At 44.4% G+C, this 17,188-nt stretch overlaps 1 protein-coding gene across 3 annotated transcripts in view; it reads right to left on the bottom strand.

The window, feature by feature from the left end:
• Positions 1-15,800, bottom strand: part of HCN4 (hyperpolarization activated cyclic nucleotide gated potassium channel 4) — a 109,842-nt gene extending 94,042 nt beyond the window's left edge. For all 3 annotated transcript variants that reach the window (XM_062583814.1, XM_062583816.1, XM_062583815.1), the window contains exon 1: positions 15,091-15,800. In XM_062583814.1, the coding sequence (XP_062439798.1) occupies positions 15,091-15,800 (710 nt within the window). The remainder of the gene's footprint in view (positions 1-15,090) is intronic.
• Between the last annotated feature and the right edge of the window lie 1,388 nt (positions 15,801-17,188).

Genomic DNA, 17,188 nt, shown 5'->3' with positions numbered 1-17,188 from the left:
CCAATGTTAGTTTTCCAGACATTAATCAGGAATAAATATCCTTTCCAATTTTACAGGAATATTACAAAGCTAGGCTTACAGAGGGGACATTGCAGGTATGATAGTGATGAAAACCCACTCAATAGTGACAAAAATTCTAGTGGCACCTCAGCATCAGGGCTGGGACATGGAAAGCAAGTGAATGTGCAGTAACAATCTGTTTAAAGCTTTTTGGACAGGTGACCAATTAGTGTCCCACTAATAGATGGGACAGATATCTCTTCTTAGGCGGTGATATTGGAGCACTTTCCTGCCTATTTAAGATCCCACTGACACATGAGGTGTTAAGTGTATAGTTTAAAGCCACAATGCTGCAGGGGCAGGAGCTGGAGGTGCCCGTTGTACAGACCGTCCATCTGACCACCTTCCCAGTGTGACAGAGCCTGGGTCACACAGGGCATGCCGAATCCTAGAAGGGGGGCTAACTACAGCAGATTGGACCTGAGGAACGTGCTGTTCATCTAGCAAGGCTCCTGTCCCAGACTTCAAAATTTTATGTCTTAGAAGAAAAAACTCATCGTTCGCTTTCGGTGCCTGCTGGCAAGTCTGTTCCCTGCCCTGTTTTGGGTAGTCACGTTGGCAACAATGACACACTGAATTCCAGCAACACAGGAACAAACTCTCAAAGGCTGTATTTTCTAAAACACGAAATATAGTTTTTTACTTCTACATACATAGGACCTAGTCCCAAAGCCACTGTAGCAGCCACTAACTTAGCATTTGATTTTAGCAGAAGCAGGGATATGCTGTCATATTACGTAAATTAGCTAGGAACTTGTGTCCTTGAATAATGCCCGATTAGGTGATTTCAACATTTTTTCTTTTAATTTTTAGCTAATCTACTCCCTCTGTTTAAGAAAGCTTAGTAGTAAGTAAGACAAAAGCTAGTGTTTTCCTCCCTGTTCTTCTGAATTCATCCCACTAGAAATGTATTTGATGTGACTCAGCCCAGCTGGCTGGCACCCAATAATTCACAGAAAGGCTGAGCAAGAAAGAAGAGTAAAAGGATGGTTCAGTGATTCAGGTACCTGGGAGAACGTTCTGCAAGCCACTTGAGCCAACATCCTCGGCACTCACCGGTTTCAGTGGGAATTAGAAGCCTAAGAACTGAGTGGATCTCTCCCTCCTTGCTCCTCGTCTGTCAGGCAGAGATAATACACTCCTGAATTCTGTGAGGATTGGGTGAATATATCTGAAAACTGCAAAGCTCTCACATGCAACAGTAGTGGGACCACATAAGAGATTTGGAAGGTGATCTTAAACAGTGTACCAGCATGTATTAAGTTCCCTGGAAATTTTCAGTTCAGTTGTCCTCATAGAGCCTGACTGGTATAATAGAGTGGCACCTGGAGAAGTTGCAGAAGGTCAATGCTGAAACCAAAACCCCACCTTGAGTTTTTCAGCCTTTGCTTGACTCTTTTTCTTTGTGCTCAGAAATAAGAGCAGAAAGTCTTTGCTGGCTTCACCAGGAAAAGCAGATAGCAGATTAGCTCTGCTCTCACGTATACATCAAAATATTTTAGCCCATTAGACATTCAGACTTTAAGTTATGGATCTCCTTTATGGACAACACTGAGTCAGAAATAATTATTTTGTGGGCAAAGAACAGATCTGTGCTCTAAAACACTTCCACTGTAGCAATAGAGAGCCAGCCTCACTAAATCCCATTTTGAAGATCCATTCCACAAACAGCAAAACGTGAACATAATCTTTTATCTAGCACCATGGCACAATATTAGCAGGTCTCAGACAGTGCTAGACACAGTGACCATATGTGCCTTAGAGATACGTATGCAAGAGAGACAGGCTAGAAGAAGCTACAATGAGTGAAACAGATTCCTCCTGGCATTCCACTAGCTGCAATGGGTTCTCACCGAAGAAAGCAACTCCTACTGATGAAAACTAATTTCAAAGAAATGATGACTTCTCTTTCTTCTTGGTTTCTTCTTGGGTTCTTCTAACCCAATGGGTAGAGAAATTTCACCCAGCATTGTAACAAGGCTAATGCTGGGGTGAAACGCAGCAGTATACTGTTAAGCAGTATACAGCAGGACTGTGTAAGACTGCTGCTTCAGGGCAGCATATGGATAAAACTGAAGCACATCATTTAAGCTGTGCCGGAATTACTCACATGGGTATTGGGCTCTCTACAAAGGCTAGTAGTCTCCTCTGTCAAAAGCCATGGATTTTGAATGATCAGAGGAGTTTATATTATTGCAAAACTATTTTATTTGAAATATCTTCCATTTCTCTTTCTGAGCTAATCAGGAGCATATATATTTTTCCTTTGAAAAACAGTTATCAAAGAGTCTGTGAAGAATTCCCCCTTCTTCCTGAGGTCTGCTGCAGGAAAGCTATGTGCCAGCTTGCACCTTTACAGCTGGAGGTGTAGACAACCACACATCTTTTTTCCTAACTGGATCACACATCTTAGAATCCCTATTTGGGACAGGTACAAATTTCTACTTACAAGTTTTCACTTGAAGAAGTTATTCCTTCCCTGAAAAAACTCAGTAATTAGGATATTTACAGAAAGCAAGGCTTAAAGTCTATTTGTTGGCCAAGTTGAAGAATATCTGAATGACTAATGTCAAGGCATCTTGTTCAGCTCTTTCACAGCTTGTCTCTGTTCATCTTATCTAAAAGGGCTTGGATGTAAAAGTAAAAGGGCTTGTATCTAAAAGTGCTGATGGCCTGGCATTACCGAGAAAACATGCGTGTGATGATTACACTACGGGAAGTGTTTCAGAATAGTTCAGCCTTGTGAAAATAATATCCTATAACAACTGCTAAAGTCAGAATCCTAGAGGGGAACATCTCCCGAGTCCCCAAGTCATACATGAGTTCTATGCATCAAAGGGTCCAACACGGATGCTCATGGATAGGTGCTGTCTTTCAATATCTAAGGGCAAGCCATCACCTCTGCCATTTCCCATTCACTGTGGGGGGCTCTGCCCTGCAACAAGGGTTGGGCCGAATAGGGGACTGAGTTTCTGAGAAATTTCACTGCTTCCCCCACCCTCCCTTGCTCTTTAATTTCAACTAGAGGAAACAGATGACTGGAAAGTGTTTTAGGGTGGCAGGAATAGGGAAAAAGAGGTGGTGGTCTGGACTTGGGAATCATCACTCTGTGGCAGCAGGGGAGGTATTCCTTGTACAGCTGTCTGACACGCTCAGCTCTGTTTTGTGCTTCTCACATCCACGTCACTCACGAGGTGGTGTATTATTAGATGCACTCCCGATGTTATGTATTAATTTCCAAAGCAGACTCATTCACACACACATAACACATCCACCCACAGGCAGGAATGCTTAGACAGACACAAAACCATCCAGCAGCCAATTATTTGGGGTGGGAACAGCTTGCATTAGCTCATGATGGAGCTTAGCCTTAATTCTACTGAGCTAGAAAGGCTGGGAGCTGTGCATTGGTCTCCTGACTGACTGCAGATCTCAGAGCAGGGCAGATGATGTCAAGGCAAATCTTTTTTTGTCTGCAGTGCAGATTTTGCTGTGTGAATTTACTTGCAGATGAGGTTCCCAGATCCCCTGTACAAATATCAGGAGCCCTAGGCCATACTCACATCTGCCATTTTTAGGCTAAATTCCTGTTCGTGCTGCAGAGGGAGCATGCAACCAGCAGAGCTGTCCTTGTTCTGAAGCCCATGCTTCAGCCCAGCTGTTGATCAATGTGTGCCATCATCTGAACCTGTCAGGCAGTGCACAAGAAGCCAGAGGAATTCACCCCATCGGGTGATGCACCAGGAGTAAAGGACAGAGGAGTGCCTACGGTGCAGAGACGGCAGGGCAACACAGCCAGAACAGGACTACATCGACAGGAGCTCTGAACAGTGTTACTTTATACAATGCTTTCTGCTTTGCAAAGCTAAGGACCAGGACCATTCCAAACGCAGCCAGGACTGAGCCAATGGTCACTGCCGTATCTGGAGTTTGATTTAACCATGTCTTTGATGCCAACTCCTAAGTGTGGAAGAAGTCTCTCAATTGATCTGTAACTGAAGAATAGATGGTGCATCGCCTTAATCACAGCTGACACAACCCGAAGCACACCCACGTTTGCGCTAAAAGCCCAGGGTCACAACAAATCATTCAGAAGATTCCACTGTTGGTGGCTCAGAGGACATCTTCGAATGCTGCTGTGCTACAGAGCAGGACAGACATCTTGCTAAGACCTTTTATTCAGGAGTGTTTACTAAAGTCAAGAGGCTGCTTTTGCCAAGAAAAGGGTAGCATAACTCACACTACGCGACTGGTGAGGAAAAGATGGAATATTCTCTTTTTAGAGCATCTCCAACACCCATGCAGGTGCTGTGCAATTCTCATAGCTAGATACAAAACATGAAACTTGTATTGTCTCTTTCCCTGTACAGGCCTTTTTCTACTTTTTTTCCAGTTGTTTGGCATGTGCCACACAGTACAGCATCATACACAGACTTGTACTGGTGTTGACAATCAGTCTCTGTACTGAAGAAGACAAAGGAAACAATTAATCAGAAATCATCTAACAGATCCCTTCATTTTTGTGCAGGACGAGCAAGAGATGTAACCAAATCTACAGCAGTACGCAAAGAAGGATAATCATGAAGAAGTTCTCATGAAACTATCTTGTAAATATTAACTATACCCTTGTTGTCACCTACTCTGTTACCTTAACATCTTCTGTTACCTTAAAATATTTTGGAGTTCTACAGCATCTTCCACGGTCCCTCCTTCTAGCAGAATCATCACCCCCTTTTCAAATTTGAGGAAATCAAGACACAAGGAGTCCTTTTTGTCCTTTTAACCATTATACAATGCTTATGATTCAACGTATCTGCAGCTAAATGAGCATGGGAAATGATACAAATGGGTTTGTGCTGGCATCAAAGAGAACAGACCACGGTCTGTGGTGTAGACCAGTCCTTTCTCCTCCCTTCCCCACAATTCACAGAAAACCAGAGATGGAAAAAAACATTTCTCTTGGCATGAATAGAAATATAACTTGTGCACACTGGTGCTTTAAAACAAGGTGGGGGGAATTAAGTGCCAAGAATCCGTGCTTAATGAACACGGCTTTTCTGTTGTAAAAAAAAGCTGCATAGAGTCAGTCATCTTTATCATTTCTGTTATCGTTCTGACTGTTGGGAGAGCTAGTCCAAACCCTGATACTGCCAGGCAACTTGTCACCCTTGTACTGCTTCACTATGCCTAATGCAACTTCTGCTTCTCTGCAGAGATCCAAGATGTCACTGTGCTCTCTCAGCCCACACCCCTGCGCTCTGCACCATCCCTCCAGCCTAGTCACCAGCATGGACAGAGGTGAGAGAACACGTAGAATAAGACAGGATAATTAGGGGCCTCGACTTCCTCCCGTCCCCCGGAGACACACACGTATGCACACACACGCACAGTTCCTCTGCAGAGGACACATCGCACTGGGTAACAATGATGCTAGCACTGCAATGAGTTAGCACCTTGCCCTGAAATCATGTGGGAAGAGAGGGCTGGAAGGAAGGGGCTTATTAATGTGGAGTCCCCAAGTCTTTGGAATGCAGCCGTTATCGCCTCACAAGCTTGTGAGTGCTGATAACTTTGCAAGACATTTCTTCCCCACACCCAGGCAAATCCAACTGCATTTCACAGGTCTTCCATCGCCCAGACACGCAGGGGGTGGCACTGAGCATCAGACTGTAACAGCGCTCACCAGCTCTGACCAGGAAAACTGAATCCCACCAGTTCCTCTGAATACAGTCTCACTGGAGCAGTGTTCAGAGATGAGGAGCTACTCAGTGTAGAGCTACTGATTTTCTGGTAGTCACAAAAACCCTGAGCACAGCTGTGAAGAGAAAAAAAGGAGTTACAGCTCCTACACCAGCATCAGCTGGCAACCTGCAGCACCTCTCCTGCCTTTAAGCTCTTTAACAATAGATGCATAAACACAGGCAGCCTCTCCATCCAAAGAGGCAGAGATTTAAATCCTTAATTAGCACATTTGGACGAGTCACCACAAATGAGATTAGCTTTTGCACATCACTGGGAAAGCAGTTGTGCCCCTATAATGTCCGACTGATGGACCGACCTTGGAATTCCCCACTCAAGCCGACCTTGGAATTCCCCGCTGGATCCTCCTCTACTTTGCTCTTATCGGCGCTGTCTTCCTCTGTTGCATGCAGCATCTTCTCAGGAGTTAACAGCCTGGTTTTACTACAGTCTGGTGCTAATACTAGGCATGAGGTGACCATATTTGAAGTCAATCACTGTAAATATACTGCACGGAATGAATAATCTGAATTTGTAAAGGGACTTCCCAGGTAGCAAGCCATTCAATACGGATAAGGAGCAGAAAGAGGTCTCTATAACAACACCTTGCAGCGCAGCACACACCTGCTCTCCCTTCTGTGTTTCTAGAGTCCTAACTGTTTTGTCTGCTGACAAAACCCAGGCTTTAGTGCTGTCAGCACTGCAGAGCTGTACAGCCACATAGAGCCAAGCTGCATTCTCATCAGCCTTGTGCATCACCAAAAACATTTGCCCACTTAAGCAAGGATACCTGAGCAGTTCTTACTGACTGTCATGTATAGAGCTGCTTTGATGTGGAGACCCCAGGATGAACTTGCAGTGCTGTTTGGTCAAGACACCTTGTCCTGACCTGTAGGCTGAAAAGTGACTGTTTTACAGAGGAACTATCTCAGTAAGAAATGCTCAGATAATGTGGGAATGAGCCTTGCTGCTAGAGGAAGAAGCTACCTATGCATTTCTGAAAAAACCTTAAATCAACTCTATTCACCATAATAACTCTGACCCTTCTACAACACAGAGCAAACAAATCTCATGAAGATATATATCGCTCCACACCGAAAAGGTGATGCTGTCACCAGGCAGATGCTGCCTGATTTGAAAGAAGGCTGTAGTTACTACATCTGCACCAGCAGTCACAGGAACGCATGAAGGCAAGAGGAGACACAAGAGGACTTAGGTCTCTCCACACTGGAATAAACCCATGCTCTTTACAAATTGGGGAAGGGATTTAAGAGCATTTTCTTGGGCACTGAAAGTTAGTCAAGGTCGGTCATTTTTGCAATCCTTCCTCTTGGCCTTATGTTCTGGGAGTAGTCACACCTCTCCCCATACAGGAGCAGTATGGACCTTGTTCACACAGACCGCATGGCACAAACATTTGAGGGTGAAATCTTGTGCTCCAACTAGCCACGTCCCTACGGACTGGCCTTTCACTTACACTCATCTGTGGAAATTGTCTTTTTTTTTTTTTTTTTTTTTTTTTTTTTTAAGCTCTGAAAGACAGAAAAGGAGCTGGCACCTTTCTGTTTGAGTGACATTCATCTGCAGGTAAATTGATTTAATAGCTTGTTAGAGTGCCAATTAGAACCAACAATAACTCAATTGACCTATAGCTGGTTTGGCACCAACAGAGCTTTCAAAAATAAGAGAAAGAAAGAAATCTCTGCTCTGGCAGAGATGAGAGCTCCAATAGTTGGTTTCGAGAGCAGGTTGAGGGATTCGTGGGCTTGCTAATGAGATGCTCATAACACATCAGAAAAAAAGACCAAATTCAATGGTTTCAAGCTGAAATAACACTATGTTATCTCCAGACAGAGATCACTCTTTTATATCTATGATAAATGGATCTTGATGCAGCAGCACTGACTCTGTAGCAGAAAAAGCTGTGTGCAGCAGAAACCACAGGCACAGTTACCTAACTGGAATAATGCTGCATTGGAAACCCAAGTTCACCTGCTTATAACAACACTGAAAAGTTCTACTTACATGGATTTTCAAAAGACACTTTTAAAAAGCATGTTTTCCCCTCAAATAAGATCTGTTTCACACTAATGCAATGCTAATTCTGCTTCTGTGCAAACATTTCATTTGAAATGCTTCACTCGAAGGATAAAAACATTTTAAATTTTAAAAATATAAAATGAATAGGGTTTGCCTAAATATTGTTGGGCTGGTAGTATCCAAAGATGGAAAGAGGGATAAAGTAAAAGGGTTTAAATTGCTATGCAAAATGTCCATTCCTTAAATTAGGAAGGAAAGTAGGAGCTGGGGGGGGAAAAAAAGAGATATTGTTAGAAGAGTTAGAGGGATGAAAGCAACTAAGAATTTATAGAAGGAGAGGAAACAAATGTGGGAGAATCCCACCTGGAAAAGAACTAAGGACAAGGACTGAGACTGACAAAGGCAGAAGCTGCTGTAAGAGAAATGCCCTTCTCTTGCAGTGCCCATGGCTGGGGAGGGAGGAGAGGTGTCACTAAAAGCTACGGTGAGGTGGAAAAGGGAGGTCAGATGACAAGCTGAGTGTTGGGACCTAAGACTGGCTGGACAAAAAGCTTGGAACACAAAGCTTAGAAAATGGAGATGGAACTAGTGAGATAGAAGTGAGGGTCAGGGAAAAGGACAGGTTGGAGGGAATGGGGCAGAAGTCATCACGTTTAGGTGTTGTGGAGAAAACAAGTAGACAGTCTGCAACAAGCAGACCACACTTCCCTTTGAAGCCTGGAGCACAACCCAAGGATCTGTAGCATCATCATGCTTTTGCTATAACTACCTCATACTGCCATTGCCTAATTCAGAGCAGAGAGCTGTGCAGCATATCCTCTAAAAGATCCATCCCTGCTAATGAATGCAGAGATGTCATTATGATGAGGATGGGGATCAATTTGCTTTTTAAAATATTAATGATTACACAAAAACACCATATTAAAAGTTAGACTGCAAAGTCAAAAGCTCAGGTTAGGAAATAGCAGAGCTGATATCAGCTGTGCATATATATTATATTATGGTTATTACATGATTCGAAACAGCTCTTCCCAGAGAATTCATGCCTCATTCAAGATGAGAGGAAAGTCTTGAGGCAGACACGTGTGAGGAAGAGATTCTCCATAGGAGCTCATTTCTTGCAGCATCTGGAAGCTTTGCAATAAGTGAGATAAGGAACTGCAGAAGGAAACGTGATGGCCAGGGCAGATGAACGCTGCCCTGGAGATTCCATCTCTGCCAAAAAGTTCCTGCAGAGGAGTTAGGCTAATCACTCAATCCAAGATTGGAATTAGAATAATATTCTTAGGTGATGATTGAAGAGCACCGTGTGTCATTGTATACAGCCATGATTTTTTTTTTTTTTTTTTTTTTTTACTGTAACAACAGATAAACTAACAATCAGAGGCTTGGGAAGGGGGTGAGTGGGCTCTGCGTGCCTCTTTCTCAGTCTGGCTGCTCACCAAGTAAGTCTAAGAAACCATCCAAATCAGAATGTCCCAGTCACCCTTACTACGGGCAGTTATCACCTCTGTGTCCTTGTCTTCTGGATTACAGAGGTGTTCGATTCCTTACAGGGCTAAGTACCCACAGAGGCAGAGCTCTGAACACTGTGTAATGCTATGTACTGTGTAAAACAGGTCCTCAAATTGGCAACATCAAGTTAATGAATGTTTTTGACCTTAATTTCTATGAGTCTCAGCCACTTCTTTTAAGTGCCAAAAAACAGAAAAAGGGGCCTTGAGGAAATTAGCCTGTTTTTTCCAGAATAAGATCTGAATAAGATGAAATAAATATGGTATGCTGTCCTATAAGGAGATAGAGAAAATGTTCAATGTCTTTTCACAAAGGAACAACCATCCTTGCACACACTGAATGAACAATGGATTCCACAGAAGAGATAAAATGTTCATCTATAGGCAGAGATTTGCATAAAGGGCCTGAATTAAGTTTGTACAGGAAACCTTAATAATACCTCTTCCTTAAATCTGAATGTTTGCTTTACCATCTATTCATATTAGTTCGCCTTATTTCTTTCTCCTCTTTTTCTGCATGTGAACATATACGAAAATACGACTATGGTCTTAAGACATTTTACGGTAATATGCTGAAGTATTTTATTTATTGAGGCATTCCTGCCTTCAAATGCTGCTTTTTGTTGCAGCTAAACATGTCACATGCGAATGACTGTATTGGCACAATGATCCTGTAGTGCAGGACGTTTTATCCTCCATCTCACAACATGTGAGCTAGGGCATGAAGTTTGTGGTGACTTGCCCAAGGACATGGGAAGTATGGTTGCGCTACTTTGGTCTCATGGTCACAAAACTATGTTTCTTCTCCTTTAGCCTCATTCACAGTCCACTGAAGAAAACAAAAGTCTAATTAATGCTGTTCAATGGTATCTGGATTATCCCTCAAATTATTTCTGCTGTATCCCCTAGTTCTGCTTCAGCAAAACTGCCCTGAGAGTTGGCAGGAAAGTTATCTGCAGTAAAGACAGCAATATCCGACTTCAGGAAAGCGTGTCCCCTTCCTCAGGTAGCTGTGTCCCCACACTATTTTGAGCAATCAGTATCAGCATGGACAAGAAAAGAATGAAGGCAAGTATAGGAGTTGCCTACCCATAAACTTGAGTCTGGTTTGCACTTTGTTTCCGCTGACCGGCATAGGCTCTGCTGCGGAGGCGACTGCGTCCCTAGCCTTTCCTTCTAAGCGGAGGTTTCACTGTACCAGAGTCCCCATTTGCAGCACACAAGGCTCACACAACGGGCAGCTTTCATTGCACTAGGTAAGAGCAGTGGGCAAGTCACAAGATCTGAGTTTGCCATAGTGGGCAGCCTCTGAAAGTGGGCAGCGGGTACAGAAAAGGGTCCTACTGTCTGAGAGCAGGGACAGCAACACTTGCCTACGTGAGCTGCCAGAGTCAGTGAATAGCGCAGTATGCTTCACAAATTGTTTATCCTCTTAACAAAATAGCAAAAAGCTTACTGATGGAAACAACCTCCGTGCACAGAGCGACACTCCGGGACGCACTCTGGAAATCAGTTCTACTTAAGAGAGAGGAAAAGAGAAATGCACACGTCCTTCCTATTTTTGCTCAATCCCACAAGTGCTATTGGGTTCAGTATTCAGTACTATGATTAGTAAATCCCCTCTGGTTCCCCAAGTGAAGGCAGTCTGATTGACACTGTTTAGAGGACTGCACTAGCATACAGGAGAGGAAATGGCTTTGTTCTTCAGGAATTCCCATGCTTATCTATTGCACCTGAACATCTAATTGCTTTTGGTGGTCCAAAAATGTCCTCAGGCTCCCAAGGAGATACAGGGATCAGGCAGAGGAAGCAACTGAAACAAAGGTTCTGTTTGAAGATAAGTATCCAAGTGAAAAAGAACAATGAGAAGAAAAACTCCGAAATCTGAAATTGAGACTGTTTCTGAAAGGAATATTTCTCATTGTTTTCAAGGAAGCACCAGCTTCTCTTTTCTGTGAAGAAGTTAATAGACTACTGGGCAGTGAATAATGTGCAGTTCTATTTACATGCACAGTTTGGACTATTTTGGTCTTTCAGATAGCGTATTTGTTCTCAGTCCTTTCTAAAAGCAGCATGCTACACTTTTTTCCAAGCAATTCTATATAGCAACTACCCCCAATATGCTTCAGTTGACTACAAACCAGACAGATCATTATTTGTCTGGAATTTTTTTATTAAACCAATTGTATTGGATCAATGCTTCCTCTAAGTAATAAATCACAACTCTATCTATCCACTGAAAGAGCTTTCAAAGTCTCAGATAAATCTTGATATAGGAAATACACATCAGTTCGGAACTGATGTGCAATCAACCATGGATGCAAATAAACTCTAGGAACTAGCACATACATGTTCTGCACCTCAGAACAGGAACTACTATTCGTATTTTCATTATAAAATGACAAGACACCTCTTAAGTGCTTCCAGAACTAGTCCACTGCATTAGTCATGAATACTCGGGGGCATCAGGTTTGGTTTTTGTAAAGGTCATTTGATGTCTTTTCCTCTTACAATGGACTGAAAGCAGAAATCAGCAGAGTCTAAATCTATATTAACTTGCTTTACTCTTGGAGAGTCATAGATTTACCACTGAAATTAGCCATATTTAATATTAAAATGGTAACGTAAGGAAACTATGATGAAAGCCTCCGTTCTATTCTAAACCAGGCACTCCTCTGGCATGGCACAGAGACTAACACCATGAAGGAGTCAGAGGAATCACACCCATGGAAGCTTACAACAGAATCAAGCTCTTGTAAATAGGGTAGGAGTGTTCAATTCAAAAGTTCACATCTTGAGCAGTACTGAGACAGGAGTCATGAGTTTTGGAGACCTACCAAAATGCCTGGCAGTACAAGAGCCACTCTCAGAGGTGAAACTGGTTTCCCCCAAAAGGCAGGAAACAAGATCTGGGTCTGAATATTTATTAACTTGAAACTTTTACATCAAATGCTACTGTATGGCTTCAGTGACTATGCAAAGTGCAGGATAATGAAGACTTGTGCCTTCTACAACATCCTAATGGCCCAGAATCTGCACCTATCTTTAACAAGGAGCAATCAGCGCTGCATTGCATAATTTGCAAAGGAGAAAATAAAGTCCTTTGGTCAAGGATATGCAGTTTCTCTAAATATTTTGATAAGACCTGCTGTTTGGTGCAATCTGCTGCATTTCAGAGGTCAAAAAATGTTATTCATATTCATGTGAGTTGTTCCCAAGAGAGATGCTTTAGCAGCATTCAGAGAAGGAGGGCATGCAAAGCCCTGTCAGAATCAAGCAAAGCTCCCACTCTTCTCCTTCAGTGCAGCCATTGTTCATAGGTCATTTCTGCACGGAAGTCCACACATTTCCTCTCAGTGGCAGTCATATTCAGACAGCTACGCTGCAAGTGACCTAGAAACAGGAGTGACCAAAGTTCCCCCGAAAGCATCATAACTACTGACCATACAGTAGTTCGTCCAGCTCCTCCTGGCCTCTTCAGAAGCATCCCTTACACAATCAATTCCACTGCCCCATCTGATTTGATACACAGTTGCAGGGAGAAAGCACGTATTTGCTTGCTGGGCTTCTAGCATCAAATTAGAAGAAACACAAAGCAGCAAGATATCAGCCTACCTGGAATCTGACACCAAGCAGAGAATGTCTTGCACCAGGGTACAGGTATCCCACTTACTATGCTTTCTCTGCACAAATGTAAAGCTAAATTGGGAGGATTTAATTATTAACACTAACAAGTCACATACATGCATGCAAACATCCGAGCATTAGCAGACTAAGTCTGATCACTTGGCTTGGGAGAATCTGATGTGCCTGCTTATTTCATTCCTATGTAGGAGACTAGGAGTGGACCTATAGTCAAGTCCGTCAGAAGCAAAAACTTAACATTTATTGTGCCATTTTAAAGAATAAACACTAGTTAACTAGGAATCCTCAAAAAAACCCAACAACCTTTTAGCACCATCTCACCTTGGACAAGGTGGCTACCTCGGCTACTGCTACAGTCCTTCTACTGAAGTTTGCCAGTCTGGTTCGATGCTGAAAATGTACTTATAAAGATGGAAGGGAGGGAATAAATCTATACTATACATATGCATAGAAGATATACAAAACTGAAGGATACTTTTGGATAAGTCCACTCATAGGATCCATAGACTAAACTCAAAACTCCTTCAAGGTGCTACATGTAGATAATGCTTTCTCAGAATAACTCAAGATAGCACAGTGGCTTGTTTGTTTTTAACAACAGGCTTGTGGCAAATAAATCTGTAGTTATGACTATGAAATTGCTGTTAATTTTTTAAAAGGCAATCACGCTCACATTTTACTCTGAGATACTACTTGATCAGTCGCAACTGAAAAGCAATTTTATACCTTTTTCAATCTGGGTTTGAAGACAATAGTACTCGCAAGGATTCAGTATTCATAATGTAGCTACTGGAAACCCTTATACACTCGGTCAGCTGTGGACTTGGGATACTTGAATGCACGAAATTTAAATGACAGTGCAGTCTTCAAATTCATGTAGCCTTCTAATAATGTTTCTTAATCCAAGCAAATATCAAGGAATTGTTTCAGTGCCAGTTCTGAATCTTTTAAGTGTATGAATTGTTTGTTAAATGCCTAAAATGTAGTGCCAAATGCTATTGTTGGGCACCCAAATCCACCCTGCAACTCTTTCTAACTGCATTTTAGGGAATAATGCCAGGTTTCTTGAAGAGCCCAAAAATTTCATAAAATCGGTATGTAGTTTGATAGATATGTATTTGAATGATGTTCTTCCACTCTATGCTTTTAAATGTGAGATGTAAGCCAGTTGTAATTAAAGTTGAAGCAATAAACCCTACCCATTGATTGCACTAAGTAATTAAATATTGATTGCAGTACTTTACATACATATTGCAGAGGACAGTTCACCTGTGCAGTAGACAATGCTTTACTCCAAAATACCTAATCACCCCCCTCTCCCCCACTCAGTGGTTGAGAACTGTACAAGAATTGGTTCTACCACTTACAAGTTAATTTTTGTATTAACCTTCATGGAAATATTGCCAACTGCATGAAAGAAAGGCATTACCTTTCAAAAAGACAAATGCTAACTAGTCCCCATCCAATTTAATTTTTCAAATAAAGACCTGCAGATGCAAAAGAAAGTCTTTCTCTGTACAATTCTGAAGCTCTTAAGTTCCCTATTAATGAATACTGCTATTGCCTGCACATACCAAATCCTGACAGATGATGCTGCAGTAAGAAGCCCTACAAACAGCAACAGTAGCAACATCCTTCCCTAACTCTTGAGGAAGGAGAAGGCAGAGGACCAAAGACTGAGGTGTTAAAATGGTAATTGGAATATTAATCAGGCAGAGCATGGGCTTTGAACTGGAGATATAGGAGTAGTTAAGCAGCAGACATCATGCTTTTACTCCAGAGTTGAGCATCAGGTGGGGACATTTCTCCCCATTCACACTGAACTATGAAGAGGCTTTCCTTCAATAAAAGCCTAAGTGAGAGCTATTCGCTAGTTCAGAATTATTATTTAAAATTACTAACAGTGTGAGAACACTAAAATTTATCTTAAATATAAACATACCCTGCAGATTGACTGGACTAGATGTTGGATTTGTCCTGCAGCTCCTCTGACTAGAAAATTAGCAAGGAAAGTTGTCTCGGGGTGTAAGCTCTGGGGAGAAAGGGCTGAGCTGGACAGGGGAGGGGAAGGGGCAAGCCAGAGGGGTAGTACCTGAAGTCGCTGTAGGGATGGATGATCCAGAACCCGGCAGACTTAACCCTTTCTTGCTCCCTCTCCACGGCCTTCTGGCTGCCAAACATCCTCAAGGAGAATTTGTTGACCCCCGGCTGGAGCATGGCTCCGAACTGCCTCTGCATGAAGCCAGCTTGGCCCAGCCTCTGCTCCTCATCTGGGGTGATTTGGTCGGCCCCTCCACCTCCTTCCACTTTAATGGAGGTGGACGAGCAAGCCCGGGGGGGCGGTTGCTGCTGCTGGGGCTCTGGGGGGGAGGCTGGCGGTGGGGGTGCCGGCAGCCCCGGCTCCGGCTCCCTGCTGCCGGGGGGGCTCCTGTCCTCGCCGGGGGAGGCTGGCTCCCCTTCACCGCTGATAAGCCGCCTCTCCTCGGCTGCGTCGTGGAGGTGCCTGCTGGTCAGCGAGGACAGGCTCCCTTTGAAGCGGCGGCAGTCCCCGTTGGTGCTGGTCTTGGCGCCCTTGCCGCCCGCCTCCGTCTCCAGGAGGCCAGGGTCCCCCCCTCTGCTGGGGTCTCCCCCGAGTGCCCGGGTGCTCCCAGCAGAGGGCGAAGGCAGTGGCTTGAGCTTGATGCTTTTCCTCCGGGTGTCCTTGTCGCTGTCTTCCTCCTCGTCCATGATCGATGCCTTGGGTCCTATCTGCTGGGGCAGGCTGTAGAGCCTCTTGCGCATGGAGGGGGGCAGCTTGTCCATGTCCGCTGCTGCTGCTGCTCAGCTCGGGGAGACCCCCACTCTGCCAAAGGAGGGCACCTGCGCTGCCCCAGGCCCCTGCTCCCAGCTCAAGGGGTAGGAAGGACCAGAGGCTGGCGTGGCATCTCCTTACCAGACCGTGGCATCCACAGGCTCTGCATCAAAGCACAGGCTCTGCATCCAGAACGGAAGGGGAAAAAAAAAAGAGGGAAGGCAAAAAGCCCCCCCTCCTCCCTTGTCCCGATTTGGCTACTTGCTGCTTGTCTCCCCTTGGTGAGTGTTACTGCAATCCCTGTCTGCTCAGCTTCAGAGCACTGGGCAAGAAATTTAGAGGAGAGCCACACACTTCTGGCTGGAAGGCGAGGGAGGGCGGCAGCAGCCGCTTTGCCATGTTGGCTTCAAGATGCAAATGTGCTGTGTCTCCCTGCGGGCAGACATCATCCGGAAAGCGAAGCCCAAGCCCGAGTGCCTCAAACTCCTCAACCTGCCGGCCAATAACACAATGAACTGCAACCTGCAGCGGCCACTGCTTGCTTACATCACTGTCATCACTTATTCCTCATGCAGCCGCTGCTCCTGGGAATATTCATGAAGCGAGCCCGGTCTATTGGGTTGCCATAGGAGCGACTACTGCACGCAGGCTCTGCCTACCTGAGCCCGCACCCGGGCTTCTTAAAAGGGCAACGCCTGGCCGCCCCGGCTGAGGGGCGAGGGGTGCACCCGCCGCAGCGCTGCCGCCCCCCCCCGGCACCGCACGCTGTGACGGCAGACCTCGGTTTAAAAGCGAGGGCTACCGGGCGGCCGTGAGCTTGAAAATAGCAGCATCATAAAAAAAAGGAAAAAAAAAAAAAAAAAAAGAAAAAAAGAAAAAGAATAAAAAGGAGCAAGAAGATTCCCTTTTCTCTTGTTTGATGAAGAGCCTTTCTCCTTGGGAAGTTGTGGCTGCTCTGTTGCAGTTTTTTTCTCGTGAAGGCACATGGGTTTTGGGGGAGCAAGGGCAAATTCAACTCTAAAATATCAGTTCACCTTGAAAATCGCACTTGCATACAAAGCAGGGGCTTGGGGAGTGCCTGTCTCTTGTAGCAGAAGTTTCCCTGATGGGAACCCCACTGTATTCTTCTCCTGCCTGCAAACTAAGGGAGGCTTGGAAGGTCTCTTCTGCCTTTGCTGCCTTGCTTTCCTGTTTGACATGTAAAACGTTACTATTGCTCCCCTGAGGGGTTGGATCTGTAGAAGTCATTCAAAAAAGGCAAGCTGCATCTCAGAGAGCTCCCCTACTGGAGCAAGAGGCTGGCCGGGCTGGCGAAGGAAGGAGCGTGTGGGTTGCATGGGCACTCCTGACCACCCGGGGAAACCCACTTCCCGGGGGGAACCGGGGCCAGCACGTCCCG

The sequence above is a fragment of the Rhea pennata genome, chromosome 10, assembly GCF_028389875.1.
Source record: "Rhea pennata isolate bPtePen1 chromosome 10, bPtePen1.pri, whole genome shotgun sequence".
In the NCBI taxonomy this organism is placed as follows: Eukaryota; Metazoa; Chordata; class Aves; order Rheiformes; family Rheidae; genus Rhea; species Rhea pennata.
The sequence above is the reverse complement of the archived record's forward strand: the minus strand, read 5'-3'. Positions and strand labels throughout refer to the sequence as shown.